The 23,438-nt window shown below is 37.9% G+C and overlaps 1 protein-coding gene across 1 annotated transcript in view; it reads left to right on the forward strand.

The window, feature by feature from the left end:
- Positions 1-23,438, forward strand: part of Pi4KIIIalpha (phosphatidylinositol 4-kinase III alpha) — a 266,913-nt gene that overhangs the window by 161,284 nt on the left and 82,191 nt on the right. The window contains exons 18-23 of the mRNA XM_067159006.2: positions 2,191-2,364; positions 7,681-7,846; positions 12,537-12,740; positions 13,231-13,489; positions 18,689-18,846; positions 22,659-22,787. Coding sequence (XP_067015107.2) covers positions 2,191-2,364; positions 7,681-7,846; positions 12,537-12,740; positions 13,231-13,489; positions 18,689-18,846; positions 22,659-22,787 — 1,090 coding nt within the window. The remainder of the gene's footprint in view (positions 1-2,190; positions 2,365-7,680; positions 7,847-12,536; positions 12,741-13,230; positions 13,490-18,688; positions 18,847-22,658; positions 22,788-23,438) is intronic.

Raw genomic sequence — 23,438 nt, forward strand, 5'->3', positions numbered from 1 at the left:
TCTTCTTTCACCAGAATGAAAACTCCCCCTCCCACCTTTCCTATCCTATCTCTACGATACACACTCCAGTGCCGTGAGAAAATTTCTGCATCCATTATATCATTTCTCAGCCATGATTCAACTCCTATTACAATATCTGGTGTGTATATATCTATTAAATTACTTAATTCTATTCCTTTCTTTACAATACTTCTACAGTTCAACACTAACAATTTTATGTCATCCCTACTTGATTTCCAGTTCCCTGTTCCCTTATCACTGTTCCCTTGGCCATCCCGTTTCTCAAGGTTGAGTCATTATATTAAACCTTATTTTACAATTATTTGTTCTTTAAAATATAATTACACAATAAAATATCATTACTTATAAAAAGTAAACAGGAAGAAGTAACAATGAAAATAGTCTATAATAGACTAGACGTTAATCACAGGAGGTTGATGTCCAAGTCATAGTAATGTGCCAATAAAATTGTAAGATTTTGCTAAAAATTCCCATTTTTTCCTAACACTGCGAGTGTTAAGTTATTTATCAAAGTATAAATGTTCATATGATTAATGAATTAGAAGATTAAACTCTCAATATATTCTCGTTAGATGAGAATTACACCATTATTAAAAGATGAATCGTTGGAGGTTTGTAGTCTGTTGTATACGTTATACTTGTCGGCCAATTTTACTGGTCTGTTTGTTATTGAAGTGTGGTTAAAAGGGATATAAATATTTGTGTTCTTACACGATGACAAATAGTCTCAGTACTGCAACAAGCACAGCTAGGCACTAAATCGTGAAATAAAAAGGGACATATTCGTCCATAACGTTGCAGTAAGCAACTAAGTAACAAATATTCATGTCCCTTTTAACCACTCTTCAATAACAAACAGACCAGTAAAAATTGGCTGACTCAAATCAGTTGGAGATTGGGGAAGACTACAAGTATAACATATACAACAGACTACAAACCTCCAATGATTCATCTTTTAATAATGGTGTAATTCTCATCTAACGAGAATATATTGCAAGTTTAATCTTCTAATTCATTAATCTTCATATGAACATTTATACTGTGATAAATAACTTAACACTCGCAGTGTTAGAAAAAACGGGAATTTTCAGCCAAATGTTACAATTTAATTGGCACATTACTATGACTTGGACATCAACCTTCTGTGATTAACGTCTAGTCTATTATAGACCCATTTTAATTGTTATTTCTTCCTGTTTACTTTTCATATAATAATGATATTTTATTGTGTAATAACATTTTAATGAACAAATAATTGTAAAAGAAGGTTTAATATAATGACTCAACCTTGAGCTAATCGTACAAAATGGTTGAAGATGCTCGAAACAATGAGCGAAACATGTCCCATTTAATGTCTATATTGTGCTAAATGTCCTTTTAGAGACAATAAGCATTTTTGTGCATTGAATAAGGTTGATATAAAAACAAGAATTTGTAACTATAAGCTATATGTTCCAAGCTGTCTGTGGAGAGTTGCCGTGGAATGACATTAGTAGACGAATAAGCTTGAGTGGAGCTTTTACAGGTAGGAAAGATCGTAATATGAAGATTGATTGCTGTAAAATGCAGATTGGAATTCAAGGACAAATTGGAGAAATTTTCATTCATTTGTAGGATGAGAAATGGAATGATTTATGAAGGGAAATGTTTGATAAATTTCAAATTTGATTGATTGAGTGAGTGAGTAAGTTTGTGGGTATCACAAGGTGGTAGTTCAAACTACAACGATGCATACCTAGCTGAAATTTTCCACTTGTTTGTTGGATACTGGAAGGGAGAGGGTGGGTGCATTTAACGAGGAAGAAGCTATTGTATGTCGTCATCGCATCCTGTTGGTATGACTTTTCTGAATTTGTGTGGCCTTCTATTCCGTGCAAACTTGCAGGGTTGGCCAAAATTTGCTTGCTGTATGTGCATCAGGAAATCAGAATGCAAATAAGACAGAATATTCACAGATATGGACCGCAAGTTGTAAATATACACTAATGTGCATATATGCACTACAAAACTTTTGTCTTTTGCCTTTAATTTTGCAAGATCCTTAAAACTCCAACAGTTGGTTGAGGTATGCTTCCTTAGTAAAAACATTAATTTGCATGCAATTCTCAGGTCTACAGTAATGTTATTAACTAGTGCACATTTAAGATCCTTTGTTTATTTACATTGTAGTGTGGGTGACAGAGTTTTCGCCAAGTTCCTGGATGTGATGTCCAACAAGCCCAAGGATGAGACTCGTGAGAAGGAGTTGGAGAACCACGCTCAATTTCTTCTCATTTACTTCAACCACAATCACAAGCAGATCAGAAGAGTAGCTGACAAGTATCTGTCTGGACTTGTTGACAGGTTGCTTCCTTTTTATTAATTAATTAATTATTCATTTATTTGTGTGTTTATGTATTTAAGGAACCATTTATACAAAAATTTTAAAATCTTTCAATCTTACGGCAGGAGCCTCCGTGGCTCAGGCGGCAGCGCGCCGGCCTCTCACCACTGTGTTCCGTGGTTCAAATCCCGGTCACTGCATGTGAGATTTGTGCTGGACAAAGCGGAGGCGGGACAGGTTTCTGGGTACTCTGGTTTTCCCTGTCATTCATTAATCATTGCTCCAGAGGAGTGTGACAGACCTCGGCAGCCGGCACAATTCCCATCCTCACCGCAAGATGGGGGCTTCATTCATTCCATCCCTGACCCAGTCAATGACTGGAAAACAGGCTGTAGGTTTTCATTCACAATCTTATGGCAAACCCGATGAGGGTCAGTTTCGTAAATAAAGGATTACACACGCACGCGCGCACACACACACACACACACACACACACACACACACACACACACACACACCACACAGAGTATGTACAGGGTGGTCAGAATAAAACTGGCCCGGAAAATATAAGACTGAGATGGAATTGACCCTTGTTAATTGAACAGGAGAACTGTCCATCACAGGAAATACTGGAAACTGTGATTTCGATGCACCAATCAGTTGCTGTCACATGTCTGCTATGTGCATCTCTCACAGGCTCTGTCCCAAGCATGTCTCTGTGTCATTACTAGAGCCCGGATTATATGTAATTACATATTCTGTTCTTGTATATGTAGCTCCAAGAAAAACTAAAATGTCGGCGAATCACACTAAAAGGACCCTTATTTCAGGAGTTTAAAATTACGTTTTTTTACATGGTATTTCGATGCATAATAAATATTTTGATAAATATTAGTTATTTTAAATATTTTGAAGGATATAGCACATTTGAAAGAAAACACAATTTTTTTTCACTAATTTTACATCGACTTAAGATTTTTAATTAAACACTTGAAAATATAGTGAAACTTCGGAATGTGAGTAATTGGTCTAAGAGTGTGTTGAAGACGAGCAAACATTTTAAATAAACTGCAACTTGATAAGCGAGTGAGATTCCACAATACGAGCATCACGTGTGCCTACGTTTTCCCCTCTTCTGTTCCTTTGTTGAATGGATGAACGAGGTCTTTGGTCCTGTAGTGAAGAAATACCTTTCAGAAAATAATCTGCTGCTCAAAGCCTTGCTGGTCATGGACAATGCTTCTGCTCATCCTTCAGGCAACTTACCGGTACTGGAGGAATTCAAGTTCGTTAATATTAAGTTCCTTCCTCCCAACACTACTGCACTACTCCAGCCTATGGATCAGCAAGTCATTTCGAACTTCAAGAAGGTATACACCAAAGCACTATTTCAGCGATGCTTCGAAGTAACCGAAGGAACAAACCGTACCCTCCGAGAGTTTGGGAGAAATCATTTCCTCATCGTGAACTGCTTGAAGATCATCGATAAAGCCTGGGATGGAGTCACCAAGAGAACTCTCACTTCCGCTTGGGGAAAGCTGTGACCTGACCGTGTTCTTGGACGTGACTTTGAGGGGATTGTTGGTGACAATGAGCCGCAGATTGTCAATGAAATTGTGTCCTTAGGGAAGACTATGGGGCTGGAGGTGAATGACGTGTACATTCAAGAGCTGGTGGAAGAACATAGCCAGGAACTGACCACCTGACCAACTGATGGACCTGCAACGTGAACAACAGGAGGAGGTTATGGAGGAGCTCTCGTCCGGGGAAGAGGAGGAGGAAAAGTCAGTGGAATCTCTCACTTCAACTGAGATTTGGGAGAATTGCAAAATGTGGTAAACGGTGCAAAATTTTGTAGGAAAACACCGCCCGAATAAGGCTGTAGCAGTGCGAGCGATGAATCAGTTCAGTGACAATGCAATGTCACATTTTCGTGAAATCCTCAAAAAGAGGCAAAAGCAACAGTCATTGGACAGGTTCCTCCTTAAAGTTGCACGAAAAGAAAATAATTCCAATGAGCCAACAGATACCAGTGATTCCGTTAGTGAAATTCGTGCTAGACAATAACTCTTCTCATGTCATCTCTCGTCTCCCTCACACCAACAATAATTCTATTGTAAGTGCATTTGAATTTATTTTACGTTATATTTTGTTTTAGAAATGGTATGCGAATACAGTAAATATTTTTGTGTTGTGGACGAATCATCCGTGTTTCAATTGTTTCTTATGGAAAAAATTGCTTTGATATACGAGGGCTTTAGATTACAAGCATGTTGCCGGAACAAATTATACTCGCAATCCAAGGTTCCACTGTAGTTTTAAAAGCCGGTACATCTGTAACATGTAAAAATAATGTAATAATTTAAAGTAAGGTATTCTGTCAAAGAATCGCATCCCTTAGCTATGTTGACGGTGCAAGTCTTGGGTGTCTCAAGCTGTGTCTGTTAATCTTTCCTTACACAAACTTTGTCATATTGTTCTCCTCACAGATTTAATGACTCTTCTTTTGTGATCCCTTTGTCAGTCGTCGGTTTAATGTCACATAATACCAATATAAATGGTCCGTTATTGGACATTATAAATTTTCCAGCTAGCTCATTCCTGGTTGCCAGCGTTTCGCCCTCGTGTGCTAGGGTGGGCTCATCAGTTGGTACCTAGCACACCTACCAATACGCTGGCCAGTGCATACCGTGGAGGCCACTGCGTGGGCTAACTGGAGCCACCGGCAGTGCTAATGCACTAAGAGACTTTGTCTCATCACTAAAAATTTGATGCCTGCTTGGCCATCAGATGGAAAATTTATAATGTCCAATAACGGACCATTTATATTGGTATTATAAATTTGCTCATTCAGGACAAATATTTCAAATTCCCTATGGGAATCAACATCTATATCATATTAATGTCACATGGTAAAAGCGCCTTTTCTCTTTCTTTCTTCCTTACTTTCTTCTTCAGTTATTGCCCATAATTCACTTCCGTAAAGGGCTACACTCCATACAAAAGTCTTCAGAAACATTTTTCTAATAAGCATATTTGTGTTTCATGAGATCGAATTTCTTCTCTCTTAATAATTTTATTTATTACATATTTAACTACATATTTTGTCAATTTTAGCTCCATATTTATGTACATATTTCTCATATTTATATTGCATATAATCCTGGCTCTAGTCATTACATGTGAGTGAGAGTAGCAGACGTGTTTAGTGACCAGTTTAATGCAACACAAAATGGTGCTCATGATAAAATGGTGCACGTTCATTGTCGAGTGTTATGCAAAGCACGATTCATGGAAAACCTGTGCGGAATTGTTTGCGCAAGAGTTTAAGACTGGAAGCGTTTTTGCAAAACCTCCAGAAAAGTCTCCATTGCAAAACTTAGTAGCAAAATGGCGTGAAACAGGCTCTGTAGTGAATAAAAACCGTAACTATCTAAAAAGAGTTCGAACAACGGAAAACATCACTCAAGTGAAGGAAAGCTTGGAACGAAGTCCGACGAATTCTCAAAGCCATTTATCTATGTAAGTGGGAATTAAGAGATTGTAATGCCAAAATATGGTCAGAAAGGACCTACATTTGTATTCTTAAAAATTTACTGTTGTGCATGCGTTAAAGCGTCCAGACGAACCTCCACATGTTGAGTTCTGCCGGTGGTTTCTGTGTGAATTGCAGTTGGGACTTTTGGATCGTCAGGTTTTCATTCCTTCAGAAGAGGCCATTTCCAGCGTCTTCTGTGATGTTCATTAATTTTCATTAATTTTTCGTGATGAAACGGTATCTGTTCATATAACAGATTTTTGTTCTCTTGTACGTCATTCAAATTTTTGTTTGCGTCAATACTCTGGTCCAAACCTATATAAATATTTTCGTATATAAATAATTTTCAAGCTACCTCCTCTAAAACAAACATCCATTTTACATATAAACCGAGCTATTTCCCCTTCCCTACTAATAGCACTGCTCTCCCCCCTACCACACCTAGCCAAGTTCCGCCGGGCAAGAGGAAACATAATTATAACATGCGCAGTAACGTGGCGAGAAGCAATTCAGAGCAAGGCTCAGATGTGAACCAACGGAAACTCATTTCTTAAATTTATAATATAATTTAAATTTATAATTTAATTTAATTTTAATTTATAATAATTTAAGTTTATAATATAATTTTATAATATGGTGGTCATACAACACAGAACTTTGCCATACAACAGGCTATCTCCGAAGCATTAGATTCCTTCTACTAGAAATAAGCTTATTTTTGAAAGGAATTTCCATATGAATTAAAGCTTCCAAATATTCTGATGTGGATTTGGTCCCATTTTCCTATTCCGAAGCCAGATTTCAAATCTCCCTCAGTACACCGAACCTAGCAGCTACTAGCACTGTATGTCATATTTTCAAGAAATGTCATTCAAATTTTAACATTGGAGAAAAAACTTTTTTTTGGAAGAAGTGATGAACAATTTTATGTAAATAGTATGTATATTTTGTCTTTAGTGTATTCTCAAACAGTTCATAAAGGACATGGGTTCTTCCATTTTTAAATTATTAGTTGGCAACAATCTGCGTTATTGCTGAAGAAGTCTCAGATGAGATGAAACGCGTTCCAAATTATGTCTAATATATTTTTATATTAAATAGTCTTCACTTGTAAAGTGAAGTGCATTGATTGAATGGACCATTAAACCTAACACTAGTTCTTAATTTAAGTGGTATGTTCTGAGCTGTCAGTGGGAAGATAGCGTGGAATGACATTTGTAGGCAAATAAATTTTAGTGGTGTCTTTAAAAGTAGGAAAGATCACAATATGAAGATAAAGTTGGAATTGAGGAGGACAAATTGGGGCAAATATTCTTTTGTAGGAAGAGGAGTTAGGGATTGGAATAATTTACCAATGGAGATGTTGAATATATTTCCAAATTCTTTGCAATGATTTAAGAAAAGAGTAAGTAAACAACAAATTGGGAATCTGCCACCTGGGCATCTGCCCTAAATGCAGATCGGTAGTGATTGTTGATTGATTGATTGATTGATTGATTGATTGATTGATTGATTGATTGATTGATTGATTGATTGATTGATTGATTGATTGATTGATTGATTGATTGATTGATTGATTGATTGACAGTTACAATAAAGATAAATACAGGTGGAAAAGAATAGAAAAAGAGGACAAACACAAAAGGAAAAAGTGATCCCAATGTGATAATAATGCACAAGTTTAGGAAAGGAACAAACTAGTGTCAAGTCAAGTCAGGCCAAATTTAAAAGTTAGTTGCCTCGGACTTAATGAGAGCATGATATCAAATTTATTTTTGGAATGTGATTTTGTTTTTAGGTTTCCTCATCTGCTGTGGAACTGCCGTGTGCTCTGGAGTATGCTGGACATACTCCAGGTCCTGTCCTATTCACTAGAGTTGGATCCAAACGAAGAGATGACCACACTAGGTGTTCCTGGTACTCCATACCAGCTCTTACTAATGGATACCTTGGAGGCTAGAGAGGTGAACTGATAGATTAAAAATGCTCTTTGATTTATTATATTGGTAGTACCAATTTACACAAAATTAACACTTTATCTTCCTAAATAATGTTTTAAAATGTTGGCCGAAGTTATGTGGTTAATTTGATGCCATCAGCAGTTATAAAAGAGAACCATATAATATATGAATATTGTTCCGAGATCAAGCTTCTTAAAAAATGTAAGTTGTAGGCCAACTGGCGGATTAGGCTCAAGAGTATCCTTTTGACTGTGTCAGTGTAGGAAAATATTCAAATGACAGCAAGGTAAGAGAGAAAGAAAAAAAAAATATTAAAAATGATAATAATGTGTTAGACGGTAACCCATAAGCAAAATTGTAAGAGACATACCCTTCGTCCGTATTCCCCACGCGTCGAAGTGTTGGTAATCTGAAGGACACTGTGCTCAAGTTAGCGCCGAACTGCTGGCTGAACTTCTAGTAGAGGGTGGTGGGGGCAAAGTGAATGGTCGTAGGGGGAGTGCTGTACTCTTGCATAGGGGGAATGTCTTATTCCATTATTATCATCATTTCCCCTTATGCAGCTCCTGCCAGGTCGGGGTATTTATGGCACTTCTCCATCTTCCTCTTTCCTTCCACCAGTCCTCTTCTACGATCGTGTCCCAGTCTAAATTTTGTCTTCATATGCCACTCTTCACTGATTCAATCCACCTTGTTTAAGGTCTTCCACTTGCTCTCTTTCACTCGCACTTTACCTCCAGCATCTCTCTTGGAATTCTATTCCTCTCCATCCTCTTTACACGTCCAAACCACCTTAGTTTTTTCTGTTCAACTCTCTCATTTAGCTTTTCTATCCCAACTTTCTTTGTAACATCTTCATTTCTCACTCTGTCTTTCCTTGTCTTTCCTATCCTACTTTGCAGGAATTTCATCTCACTGGCTCATTTTCTTGTCTGCTAGTCAAAGTCCAAATCTCAGCTGCATAAGTCAATATGGGTACATGGGTAGAATGCAGTACCCTGCTGTACCCTCCTGCTAATCTTGATATCCACCCTAGCATTTTGCATTAATTCAATTCCTAGGTATTTAAAGCTCTCCACAGTTTCCAGATTCTGACTTCCAATTTTCACAGTGCCCTTTCCTTGCCTTTCCCCTGTTGACATCACCATAGTCTTGCTTTTCTCTGTACTGATTTTCATGTCATACTTCTCAGTTTTTTTGCTCAGTACATCTAACTGTTCTTTTGCCAGATCACATCATCTGCAAATAGCAGTATCTTAATCTCTTTATCTCCATAGGCTTCTTTTGTTTCCTTTACAAATTCTTCCATGACCATAATAAATAAAAGAGGTGACAGAGGTGTCTTAGTCCAGTCTTAATCCTAAACCATTCTGTCTTTCCAACTGGGGTCAGTACTCTGCTAATACAGTTGCTGTACATTGCTTGCACCATTTCTAACATTTCTCTTCAGAGTCTCTTGTTAACCATGGTTTCCCAAACCTTCTCTCTGTGGACACTATCATATGCCTTTTCTATATTTATGAAAGTCATGACCAAATCCTTTCCATATTCCCAGTTCTTTTCCATCAGCTGTCTCATGCTTAATTCTCCTTCAATCGGGCAGCAAAAACAAAAGTTAATCACTCTGAACCCGGGTCTGCCGACAGCTAAAGCACTACCCAAAATCCACAAGACTAGTGTCCCCATTCGACCCGTAATAAACTACAGGCCAAGCCCTTTATATAAATTATCTCAATTTATCCAACAATTTATTAGTAAATATTATAAATTCTCATCAAATAAATCTATCAGGAACACTGTAGAAGTAGTAAAAAAACTAGACAGCTTCAAACTTCAACCGTATCATTCAATGCACTCCTTTGATATAGTCAGCATGTATCCCAGTATAAAAACTAACTCATTATTCCCGATCATCGAAAAAAAAAAACAACTTACTAGCTAACAATCAACTGAGTAAACTTGAAGATCAGGACTTCATGACTATTTTAAGATTACTAATTAACAATAATTATTTTACATTTGATAAGGTTATCCAAACAAGACGGTTTGGCAATGGGTTCACCGGCCTCGGGAATTTTAGCAGAGATCTACCTTGATTTCTTAGAGGATACCGCCATTGACAATAACATTAAATTTGCTAATATCCAATTCTGGGCTAGGTATGTAGATGACATTTATAATCCTGGATGAACGCTCTATAGATGCGCCATCCGCCCTCAAAAATCTTAATAGTATCGATCATGACATTAAATTTACCTTAGAATCAGAGATAAATAATTCTATCAATTTCGTAGACCTAACAATCAGTAGGCATCCCTCTTATTTACATATAGTATTTATGGAAAGCCCACTCAAACAGCCACTACTATAAAAAATGACTCTTTAGATCCTCAAACACAAAAAGCGGCTACATAGAATAGCTTGGTAGATCGAGCATTCAGGATTCCGATGTCCAGAAAAAACTTAAATAAGGAACTGAACACCATTCGTTCTATAGCAAAATTTAATGGATTTAATGAAGCCTTTATTGAAAAAAATAATCAATAAATTCAAATATCGCCCCAAAACCACCTTAATAAGAGACAAAACTAGCACTGCCACGATTTCAACATTTACCTTTAATAAGGAAATACATAATGTCACTAACGTTTAAAAAAATGCAATGTTAAAATAGCCTTTCATACTAAGAATAGAAGTACAGATATCCTGCATAACTCTACATCAATAAATAAAAGTAGTCCTTCAAAATCAGGTGTATATAGGTTTTCTTGCCAAGACTGCAATAGCTCTTACCTAGGTCAAACAGGACGCTGTTTTAAAATCAGATATGTGGAACATGTCAATGCTATAAAGCACAACCGTTTGTCTGCAGTCGTCCTACATGTGAAAGAATTTAAACACAACTTTACTGAAATAGATCAATTTCTTGAGGTATTAGAAGTTCTAAATAAAGGTTCTTTACTAGATGTCACTGAAAACTGCTGTATTCATTTGGATCAATATTTCAATTCAAACTTAAATGTTATCTCCGAGAAACCAAAGATCCTGTTCGACTTTCTCATTGCATTTTTCAAAAATATTAATATTCCGAATAATAGATCTGTTTTTCACATTATGCATAATACTTTCTCATGCCATGCGCTTTCACTGCATCACCCTCCCTAATTCCCCCCCCCCCTTCCACTCCTCACACCTCCCCTACCGCTCCTCCTCCTTCCCTCTCCCCTCCTACCCCAACAGTAGCTATTCCCCTGACCTAAGCTGTCCATCATGCTCAGTACCTCTTTATCACGCGCCATGGCTTTGCTGCCTCAGGTGAGTCTCATTCAGTCACAGCCCAAGCTCTCTTTTTCTTCACTATTCCAGCTTTTATAAACATCCCCTTTTTACACCGCAGGTCCTGCATTGAACTGCGAACATCATAGGAACCTTGGCTCAGAAACTTAGTCTCCACCTCACACGTTTCATTGCAACATAAAAACAATAGACCACAGACAATACCGCAGTCAACTTCAGAGCTCTCAGAGGAACATTTTATGCAAATTGAAAATTGTATTTTTGTCAAAAGCTCAAAGAAAATGTTTACTACACCCTTAACATGTGACATTCAATGAAAAATGACTACAAATTTGAATCTTTAACTGCCAAGTTCATCTCAAACTTACACAAAGTTTGAATGTGTTATATGTATTTTAAAAAATTGTGTTTATTGAGTCCTAACTCGTGTTCGTACAATTTTGATTCACCCTTCATTGACTGTTTTGATGACTGACAAGTTCTGAACTTGTAATTCACTATTTTATGTCTCTTTTTACTCTTATTTAATCATAATGCTGTAACATTTTGTGTAATGTATATGTTTGATTGTATGCTCCTATGCTTATTTCTCACATTTTGGCTGAAGATGATGCTAAATAGCGTTGAAACTAGTTCCAAGTAAATATGTTGTAACTTAACCATATAACATTTATTTGTATTGAAAAGGTGGACCCTTTAAGTTACCTCTCTTACGTTCTCAGTTTAATACGGACAAAAAATGAAATTCTTAAATTAAAAAAAAAAATACATGCCACATAGTCCAGCATCTCTTCTCCTTACTCGTAAGTCTTCCCAGCCCAAAGGTTGCAACATTTTCGTAACACTACTCCTTTGTCGTAAATCACTCAGAATAAACTAGCCACTTTCCTTTGAAATTTTTCCAGTTCTCGTATCAAGTAATCCTGGTGAGGGTTCCATACACTGGAACCATATTCCAACAGAGACACCCTCTCCTTTACATCCTTACTACAACTCCTTCAAGTGAAGGCCATTTGAGCAAAGATCCTAATCTCCTACCTGCTCATTTGGATCCACAAATCACACTCCCAATTTCCCACATACCCATTCCACAGTCTCATTTAAATCCCCAATCACTCTCCATTCAGTATCCTTTCTACACAGCATCTCACTGATAACAATCTCTGCTTCCTTAAACTTCTTCCATGCTGCTGTAACCAGATGCTAAACATCCCCAACAATGTTAGTACCTATTCCTGCTCGCTGTACGTTATCGCTCCAGATATCACAATTCATGATCATAACAAAATTTTAACTGAAGGTATTGAAATCCCTGTCTTGATGATGATGATGATGATGATGATGAGCACTAAATATTCCTATGAACCCACTTCTAATGTCAACTTCTTGGTTTCAGAGCATTGTGAAGGACTTTTCGGCCCGATGTCAGGGCATCATCCAGGAAGCAATGAAGTGGGCTCCCAATGCTACTCGGTCTCACCTGCAAGACTACTTAAACCAGATCCCCAATTCGCGCATGTGGCATCACTCGGGCCTGGCACTGGCTACGGAAAGTGTTCTACACTACACGGGACTGAACCTCCAGTCTGCTCCACTCAGCGTAAGTTACGTTCTTCTGCCATGATAATACCTGCTCTATTTATGGTTTTGAAAGGAATTTTTTTAATTTTAAAATTAATACTTTGTCATGTGAAATACAAATTATTCACAGGCTAAGCACTACTTCCCTGATAACCCTTGCTGGATTGGATAAGGAAGAAAGTATCCGTACATTCATCCTATCCTTTTCATCATCACGTTATCCTCCATAGTGTAATGGAAAGCACTATTAGTTACATTCTTAATTTATATTTTAACCATTATGGTTTAATTTTGGTCCATATTTACTTAAAATTCAATATACCACTGAAAATCACTGGTAAAGTTATTTAACTTACAGTATATATATTAATATTAATTAATTTTATAAACTAACTACATTCATTAGTGTCTTTTCAATGCTGTTAAACTGTATCTCTCTACTTGTTACGTTTACATAGGCATAAATCTAGGGGTCCTGTCTCTTGTGTATTCACACTTGTATATTTCAGACTAGCATGCTGGACAAGCGGCCTAATTGCGTCAAGAGCGACAGTTTCCGATTTGTGTCGTCGCTGAGTCTACGCAGTCGATATTCCGGCGAAGTGGCAGGCATGTTCATCGAGGCCAAATCCTTGGGCCTTAAGGAGGACCGCCAGTCCTACATAACGAAGGTCGTCCAGGCTGTGTGGACAGCTTGCAAGGAGCAAGATAGCCTTGCTCACAGGGGAGCACTCTGGAGAGCTACTGCCATGCTCATCTCCACACCTGGTAGGTTATACTACACTACAGATTACCATATTTACTTGGCTACAACACCCTCCACCGAGCTCGACAGCTGCAGTCGCTTAAGTGTGACCAGTATCCAGTATTCGGGAGATAGTGGGTTCGAACCCCACTGTCAGCAGCCTGAAGATGGTTTTCCTTGGTTTCCCATTTTTACACCAGGCAAATGCTGGGGCTGTACCTTAATTAAGGCCACGGCCGCTTCCTTCACACTCCTAGCCCTTTCCTATCCCATTGTCGCCTTAGTGTCGGTGCGACGTAGAACAAGTGTAAAAAAAATAAACAAATAGACCCCCCTTGCTCACAGGGAGAACTACTGCCATGCTCATCTCCACATCTGGTAGTTTGTACTACACTACAGATGACCATATTTACTTGCTTACTACACCCTCCTTGCTCACAGGGAGAACTACTGCCATGCTCATCTCCACATCTGGTAGTTTGTACTACACTACAGATGACCATATTTACTTGCTTACTACACCCTCCTTGCTCACAGGGAGAACTACTGCCATGCTCATTTCCACATCTGGTAGGTTGTACTCACTGATCTCTATACATGGATCGCTGATGGCAGCTCTCCGCTGCAGGAGAAAGTATGCCAAGTTGAGCGCGCGGTCCGCCATGTTGGTGTACCCATCCTAGAGCTCTCCTTATGGGGAAGCTACGATAATATAATCAATTTTAAATCGCAATTAATGGAGCATTGGAATAATTAAAAATATAGGGATATGTTCACTCAAAGCATAAGGTCATTGGGAACACGGACACGTCATTCCGAGGTCAGTAAATCTCCGGGATAGCAGTGAAAATGAGTGTATAATAATGGCCGACAAATATTAACTTAGGTGCTGAATACATGCAATTAGTGATCTGCAATACAATATGAGTGAAAAACAGTTTCTGGAAACATTGCTGTAAATTTTATACATGTATGCCACGAAAATATGAATTGAATTTTTCGTATTTTGAGCCAAAAACTTGTTTTTTCTTTTTATTCATACATAAATAGCCCTGTACTTCCTGTTTCAGAAAATGTTTTTATTTTAGTAATTCCAGCTTGTTTAAAGCTTGTAAAGCCATAGTTTACTGTGTTTTTTTCGCTGGATATTCAAGTATTTCGCAGCGTATTTTCTGTAGAAGTACACTTCGGCATGCTGACAGTCACTTGTTTACTATGTAATCAGTACAATTACGTTATGTTAGGAAATATTGTAATTTGAACTGACGGAGAGAATGTTGTACCTCTTCCAAATAGTACTCAATTTATATCTGCCACACATGTATACTTTGATAGTTTAAATATATTATGTATTTGTATTATTTACATTTAGAAATTCGTATTTGTGTTGATCATAGTAGTACAAGTATGGCTCCCTTGTTTGTTTATATTTTACTAACATGCAGAAGTAACATGTTGTTTCAATTCAGCGAGTGAAATATCTAAACTAGTGATTTTTCATTGATGTATTTCATCTTAATTCCTTTGTAAATGTGTGCGGTATTCCAATAACACAGCACAGAACACCCGTAGAACTACAATCGGAGGCCTGGTGTCACTGAACTAAGCATAAACAAAGCAAGCGCGAACCTCGTGGTCTACTGCACCGTGCGCTCGCTGCCATCTTACTACGCCAGTCATCTTCTATTCAGCTTACTGCTACCCAAGCTATCAGCCATCCATGTATAGAGATCAGTGGTTGTACTACACTACAGATGACCGTATTTACTTGCTTACTACACCCTCCTTGCTCACAGGGAGAACTACTGCCGTGCTCATCTCCACATCTGGTAGGTTGTACCACACTGTAAATTAACATATTTACTTGACTGTGACACCCCATTAATATTAGACTATTCATCATTAGGTTTCGGTACCTATAGACGTACAAAATGTGTAAACAAATATGCCCTAAAAACTACCTAATCAGGACCTTAAAATGAATCAATATGATGTAAACATTTTGGGGATAGTTAGCAAGTATTAGAGTACTACTAACATTGAATGTCTGAAGTGTCAATAGTAATTAGCGACAAACAGCAGACACATTTAATCATGTAAACTGACAGAGCTAGAGAACGTTAAAACGTTGCACATTAATTCCTTCATTCACTATAGTAGCCTTGAGGCGCAGTTCTCACTCGGTTTTCTTAAAGCAAGAAACAAAGCATTAGCAAGCCTTTTGGTATCTGTCAGTGTACGTCAAAAACAGCATCTCTTTCTCCGAATCATGTCTTCTAAATTCTGCTACCTATTTGTTTTGTGGAAGAAAGAAAAAATCTACTGTAGTATTCGAAAGTCCTTTGTTTGAAATTTGATGCAGATAGCATGTAGATACCTTGTTAAATGCAGTGCTTCAAATAAAACTAAAAGTGCTCAAATTATAATCAAATATGACTTTATATAAATAAAATTAGCATTGAAACTTACACTCAAAAAAAAAGTTAGAAAAAGAAAAATGAACTTATTTTTGCTTTGTGGATATTGAAAATGCTTTTGATAATGTACATTGGATAAAAATGTTTGAAACATAGGAGTCCCGTATCGAGATAGAAGAATAATTTGGAATTTGTAAAAAAATGAAATTGCAGTAATTAAAATTGGAAATGAACAAGAGGAAGCAAAAAATAAGGAAAGGAGTTAGACAAGGTTGTGCTTTGTCTCCCATGCTTTTTAATTCTTACATCCAGGATGCATTGAATAAGGTTCGAGAGGATTTGAATATAGGAATAAAGATACAGGGTGAACAAATAAATACGATAAGATTTGCAGATCACATTGCCATAGTTGAAGACAGTGAACAACATCTCAAAGAAATAATAGTAAAAATGGAGAAAATCATAGGTAATGAATACAACATGAAAATAAGTAAGACAAAGACAAAAGTTATGGTCTGCGGTAAAAAAACGGACTCAAGTATGAAAATTTTGGTGGGCAACAAAACACTGGAAAATGTCAAAGAATTTAAATATCTCAGAATCAAAATTACCGAAGATGGAAGAAGCAAGAAGGAAATCAAAAGTAGAATTGTGCAAGCCAAATTAGCATTACACAAAAAGAAACATTTATTCACTACAAATTCCATCAATCTTAAAACAAGGAAAAGATTATTGGAAACATGTGTTTGGAGCATTGCCCTTTATGGTTACAAAACGTGGACAATTGGAAAAGAAGAAAAAAGGAAGTTAAGTTCTTTTCTAGACAGAAAACATAATGAATGCTGGAGTATATAAGAAGGTGGAGGAAAATGTACCTTACGGAAAAGTGTGAAGAGGAGGAGGACTAGACTGATAGGACATATTTTGAGACTCGATAGCCTATTGGCGGTATCGGAAGGAATGGTTGAAGGCAAAAGATGGCTAAAATCATGCCCACAATATGTACAGCAAATCATGTCCGATGTAGGATTTAGAAGCTATGAAGAGATGAAGAGGAAAGCTATGTGTAGAACCGACTGCAGAACTGCCGCAGACCAATCCATGGATTGAATACTTAAGAAGAAGAATAAACTCTGCTGAAATATGCATTTATATGCAACATAAAATTGCTTTAAACTGAGTCAGGGACCCGTCATTCATACTTATTTTTCGGAATTTGGGTAAAATGATCTCAGGAAAAATATGACTTTTCCTTAATTCGAACTTTAGTCATCGTCATCAATTTACCTTTTCCAGCTGACACCAAGTGGGGGCAAATATGGTTCCTCTCTACTTCCTCTCTCTCCACCATTCGATATAGATATTGATTCCCCATAGGGCACCTGAAATATTTGTCCTAAATAAGGAAATTCATAATTATGAATTACGGGAATCGATATCTATATCATCTGATGGCCTTGAGGGCATCAATTTTTGCAAATGAGACAAAATCTCTCATAGTGTATTTTCACTGCCTGTGGCTCCAAGTAACCTACTCAGTGGCCTCCACGGTATGCACTAGCCATGCATCTCGGTAGATATGCTAATTACCACCTGATGAGCCCATATTTGCACTCTGGGGCCAAGAACGAGTTATCTGGAAAATTTATAATGTCCAATAACAAACCAATCATATTGGCATTCTCCACCATTCTTCACCCAGCACTGTGTTCCAGACCAGATTCTGGTGTCCTATGGTGTTTTTCATGGAGTTCATCCATCGTAATCTTGGTCTCTATTCATCACTGAAAATCACCGTTATATATCTAAATCAGCCCTGTCGATACTATTTTTTTTAAATGTAATTATTTATTTCATCACTAAACACTGCACATGTTTAGAAAACTTTACACATTCTCTTCTTCAGCGGCCCAAAAATTATAATTTGATATTTATCAACAAGAAGTATGGGCCGTGAAGGCATCAATGGTAAAAATCAAGCTGATATTATAAGACATGTCCTCTGCATAACATATTAAAACAAAGAACCCTTGGTTCACAGAGATCATGAATGATTTGTAAGAATTAAATTTATCAATGCTTCAAATTGATGGCAGAGAAGAGAACAGGATTCTAAGGAATAAACACTTACAATTCAAACTCATAACATTTGAACGAAGGAAGTAAACCGTTACTGACAACCAAAGGGCAGCCAGATCCAACAGGATTGACGAAGTTTGGGGAACAGAAGAAGAAGCTGAAAAATTGACTGTATTTAATACTATTAGACTGATTAAAGTGTTCCAAACAACTCAAAATTGAAAATATTAAGTATGTCAATCAAATAAACTCTAAACTTACCGTGCAATCTTCTACATAACATTTTATTAAAACAATAGACTTGTCCAGTAATTGAAATATTTAAAACTATTATAAATCAAATTAAAATACTAATAAAATCCTTCAACTCAAAGTTTTCATCTACAATAAATTGTTGCAGCTTCTTTCATTGAGCAGCAGCTGCCTGCGAACAATCTCTTACTGGTATGTTAGTTTTTGTTTTCCCTTCATGAATAGTCTGTTCGTACATACGAGAATAATGTTGACCTTGAACTCTGATTGATTTCTTGTGGAAACATGCAAGCCAGTTCAAAACATAAAACAGTCTTGATGTGGGATAAGTGTAGGATTATTATTATTGTCTTGCAATTTTTCCACCATTTTCTATGAGATGATCACCCATCTCACTATTTTTCCTATTTCTGTATCACAGTAGAATTCTGCTTGTGAATTTAAGTGATGTTTTTGTTTCATTCCTTTTGATAGGTGTGTACCGTCAGTTGTTGCATGTGGTAGCATGGTCACAGGTGGAGCTCTTCACTGAAATTACTATGACGACTGCCATCGAGTGCTGGCAGTGGTTGGCAACTGCTCGGCCGGATCTAGAACTGCGCTTCTTACAGGAGATGTTAGCTGCATGGCAGGTGAGTTTTACAGCCCGTTGCTCTCCTTTCTGATCACTGAGGGCAAACAGAAAACTATCTGTCTACTTATATTAACACGTTCCCTGCAGCAGTGAATTTTGATAACTTTTCGTCGTATCGGCCCACCAGTGACCCAATACTGCCTTTGGTTATCGGTTCGGGTCATCGTGACCTGATGAATTTGGCTTTGGTTAGTCCCTGCGATGAAATCCAAAACAACGCTGGAACACTTGTGCGCGCTGTTGTTGAGGAGACATTCCAGTGCGTTTACCTCCGCAGCAGTTTTCCGATTCAACAGATGCATGAGCCAGAAATGACCCAAGAAGTAAATGTTAGTTTCTCATTCATTGATGTGTTTTATGGCAATATGACAGGCCTTTGCTAATTAATTTTGTATTATGCTTTGTAACAAAACAATATCACAAAAGACGAGTCTGTACGTAGGGTCATCATCAGATACTGAAGAGAAATCACTGTCACTGTCCTCACTTTCTTCCAAATAATGAGCAATGCGTCCGGGATTCAGTGTTGTCCTAGAGCTCTTTCTTTTCCATGCTACTTAGTGTGTCACATGTGAAAAATCTATGCCTAAAACAAGAAAAAGGTGGTGAACCCCCCATGGCACTACAGTCCTTGAAGGGCCTTGACTTACCAAACGACCTCTGCTCAGCACAAAGGCCTGCAGATTACGAGGTGTCATGTGATCAGCACGACGAATCCTCTCGGCCGTTATTCTTAGCTTTCTAGACCGGGGCCGCTATCTCACCATCAGATAGCTCCTCAATTGTAATCACGTAGGCTGAATGGACCTTGAACCAGCCCTCAGGTCCAGGTAAAAATTCCTGGCCTGGCCAGGAATCGAACCTAGGGCCTCCGAATAAGAGGCAGGCACGCTACCCCTATACCATGGGGCCAGCTAAATGGTGATGAACATGCTTGTAAATATTATCTATGGAAGATAATAAACATATCAATAACTTCTCCAATAAATAACAATCTGTAAACTTATATCCGCTTACCTGAGAGCAATGTAGAAAAGAATAGGTTATACGAGATGTCAGAAGGGTGGTACTCTTCATGTTAAAGAATAATCTGCCATCTGAAGGCAGCAAGATTGTAGGCTTCATTCATCTTAACCGTGCCAGCGATTCCTGCATAAAAAGACAGATTAGACAACAATCCGAACACAGGGTGATAAAGAAGCGATATGAATGGAAGATGCGAAAAAAATTCCTTCGGGTCACCGGTGGGTCGATCAAAACTAGCAGTATGCCTCGATCCTTTTCTTCAGTAGAAACACTATGTGGCCATTAGTGATCGGAAATTTGTAACTGAGACGTAGTTACTTACTCTGCAATTTTAGAAAGTTTGCACCGACGGATCAGAGTAGCATGCTTCGGGACACATGGTGACCCGAACCTTGAGGAATGTGTTATATATGTAAAGTCAAGTCATATGAAGAAAGATAGGATCACATAATAGCAGTGGCAGCTCGCAGTCTCTTCAAATGGATGTGCAACATTTCTTTCACACACACACACACACTCTCTCTCTCTCTCACACACACGCAAAAGTTGTACGGTCTGCGAAGTTTCACAGCGATTTCCTGCTGTGTCGCATCGCAGAGAGTCATGCTGCCATTATTGTGCAAGGCTTCGGCAAGTGGTTTCTAATCTGCACTGAGCGTCGAGATGAGTTTTTCTGACGAAATGGATGAGGAATTGAGTAAGTCCGAATTCACTGAGTGAGATGGTTCTTCCATATCTGTTATTCAGTTCCTTGCTAATATCTTCTTTAACCCAATCACTGCCAAACCTGTATATATACGTTTTTGAATGCCGTGCCACATCCACCAAACCCGTATATATACGTTTTGGTGCCGTGTGTACTTCACCGATCTCACAAATGAACGTGATATGTCATGCTTTGAGATTCCGTGGAAATGCTCAAAGAAGTTCTGTACTGCAGATATACCACTCCATTTCATGTGTTTTAAAAGTGATCTGGTGTTATTTCAGCTTTGTTGGAATGGAATTTCTTTCCCGCTTACGTGTAACCATCATGGCATCTTGAAGTATACGTTCATCTCTTGTTGACAAGGAAATTGAATGTTTCCTCATAAATAGTGATTCTGGAGAGCTATATTTTGATAATGAAGGTGGAGAATATCTAATTGGCGATATTGAACTACAAGAAAATGCGAGACAAAGTAGTAATGATGAGTCTTATGCGGAATTGTAACCCCTTCCTCAGATAAATTATTTTTTCCCCAAATGTAAATGTTTTTGATATTACCAGTTCTTGGATAAAGAATTTTATATTATATTTCAGTAATGGTATCACCGTATTAACATGCTACGGCTATGGAGCCAAGCTCTGCACTCGGCAGGCAAGTGGGTTCAAACCTCATCGTCAGTTGTCTTGAGAATTTCTCTTCTTTTCTTTGTGCTTTCCCTTTTGCACTCCCAAGTAAATGCCAGGACAGTTCCTATTGATAAGCTGCAGCAGATTTCTTCCACTTCTGTACCCAGTTTCATTCACCATCATCATTCATTTCATATTCATTATCTTCTCAACTTAGGTTTGCGTCGGGAAGGGCATCCGGTCGTAAAATATGGTGTAAAATATAATCTCGCTTCATCCTCGTCATCGTATTGGGCTGCAGGGCTAAGGGGATGATATGCATTCCATTAATAGTATCAGTAAATATGTATCTGTCAAAGTGCTTCTTCCTTAAAGAAACCTGGCCCACGGGGCTCGGCTGGCCATCAAAACTCGGCAGTTAAAGGTTAATGAAATGCAGAGTCCTGGGGAAGGTCTCTTGAATCTTGAAAATAACTTCCGAATGCAGTTTTACTTTCTAGTTGTAGCTGTCTTACAAGAATATTATAGGCTCCCTCCGTTTTCCTATTACTGAAGACATCGCTGTCTTTTCCACCAAAACCACTGTGAGGAAGTGGGGTCGAATACATCCCTGGCATTGCATGAAATAAATTTAATGGTTGAAAGCCCGTATAGACAGTGCTAAATATATTTGAGAGAAATTCCACCTTTTCAGTACTTTCAAATATGTATTTACCTATTAAAATACATTTAGATTATAATCGAACATGTTTCATCCCTTCTTTTGGGACATATTCAGCCACTTAATGGATGAATGTCATTCCAAATGCAAAATACATACATGAAGTTAAAAAACACACAATGTTCATTCCAATATACAATTATTTTGTAATGTTAATAAGAGTATTTTCCATTAAAATCTTGGGAAGCGAAGTCTTGATAGCAGCAAACAGTTGAAAGGGCCCTTTGTGGGGAAATTAAGCTAATACAATTTTACAGTTTACTTAGTAATGCCTCAGCATTTGCCTGGTGTGAAAATGGGAAACCACGGAAAAACCATCTTCAGAGATTCTGACGGTGGGGGGGGGTTCGAATGCACTATCTCCCGAATGTAAGCTCACAGCTGCACGACCCTAACCATACGGCAAACTCACTCGGTGTTTCCCATTTTCACACCTGGCAAATGCCGGGGCTGTACCATAATTAAGGCTTCCCACAGTTGCTACCTTCCTTCCCACTCCTAGCTATTTCCTGTCCCATCGATATCATAAGACCTATCTGCGTCAGTGCGACATTAAGCAAATTGTAAAGACAAAAGTGAAGTATAAATTTTAGGACTAAAACTTATTTTGAAAAATTAATATGTGCTTACTTAAATTGTTTGAATTCTAGATTGAAGATCCTCATCCACCAGTGAACTATAGCATTCATACTAGGGATGTGCAGTAATTATTTCAGTTTGTTTGCAGTGCACAATAGACAAGAAGTTAGGATTGTTCTCTGAAGAGGCTGTTGAAGTGAGCCCCTTAGCTGCCTACGAAGGCTGCCGTCTGGAACCACAGCCTCCTTTCATCAAGCCTCACGATCTCTGGGTGCAGGTATGTTATTTGTCATAATATAATGAGAGCTCCAGAATATATCTGGAGAGAATCAGGACCCGGAGTTGTATTTATTGCTTTTGACGGTTTAACGAATAATTAACCCTTGACACCAACCTCCATGCGTGGTATAGACCCGTGTAGACATTACTTCATTTTATTCTAACTTTTAAAGTTTTAAAGTTGTTGAAGGGTTTCTTGCATATATAAATCAATCCAAATCGATTCTGTATAGAGTTTTTGAAATAGCCTGACCTTTTTCTTCCTGAGAACATTTAGGCTTACATTTCTGATGGATTCTAGTGGATGTATATTTCATTACAGGATGTTTCTGTATGTAGATTGATAGTATAAATCACCATCTTTTCGCTGATACGCATGTTGACATGATGGTGAGGATTCCTATCATTCTTTTAGCGCATTGAAACCTCTTAGACTCCTAATTACGTGAATCGCTCTCACTTTGAAATACGATATTGTGTGGCGCAGAAACATGACATCGTGCAGTTTGACTGAAGAGAAGTAACTAAGTTTTAATAAATCAGACTATAACAGCAGAGTGAATGCATAACATAAGGAATGGAAGGGCATGGTGCATGCAGCCAAGTAATGGACGATAAAACTCGCCAAATTATACGCCCTCGTGAAGTC

Source organism: Anabrus simplex, chromosome X, assembly GCF_040414725.1.
Source record: "Anabrus simplex isolate iqAnaSimp1 chromosome X, ASM4041472v1, whole genome shotgun sequence".
NCBI classification, from domain to species: domain Eukaryota; kingdom Metazoa; phylum Arthropoda; class Insecta; order Orthoptera; family Tettigoniidae; genus Anabrus; species Anabrus simplex.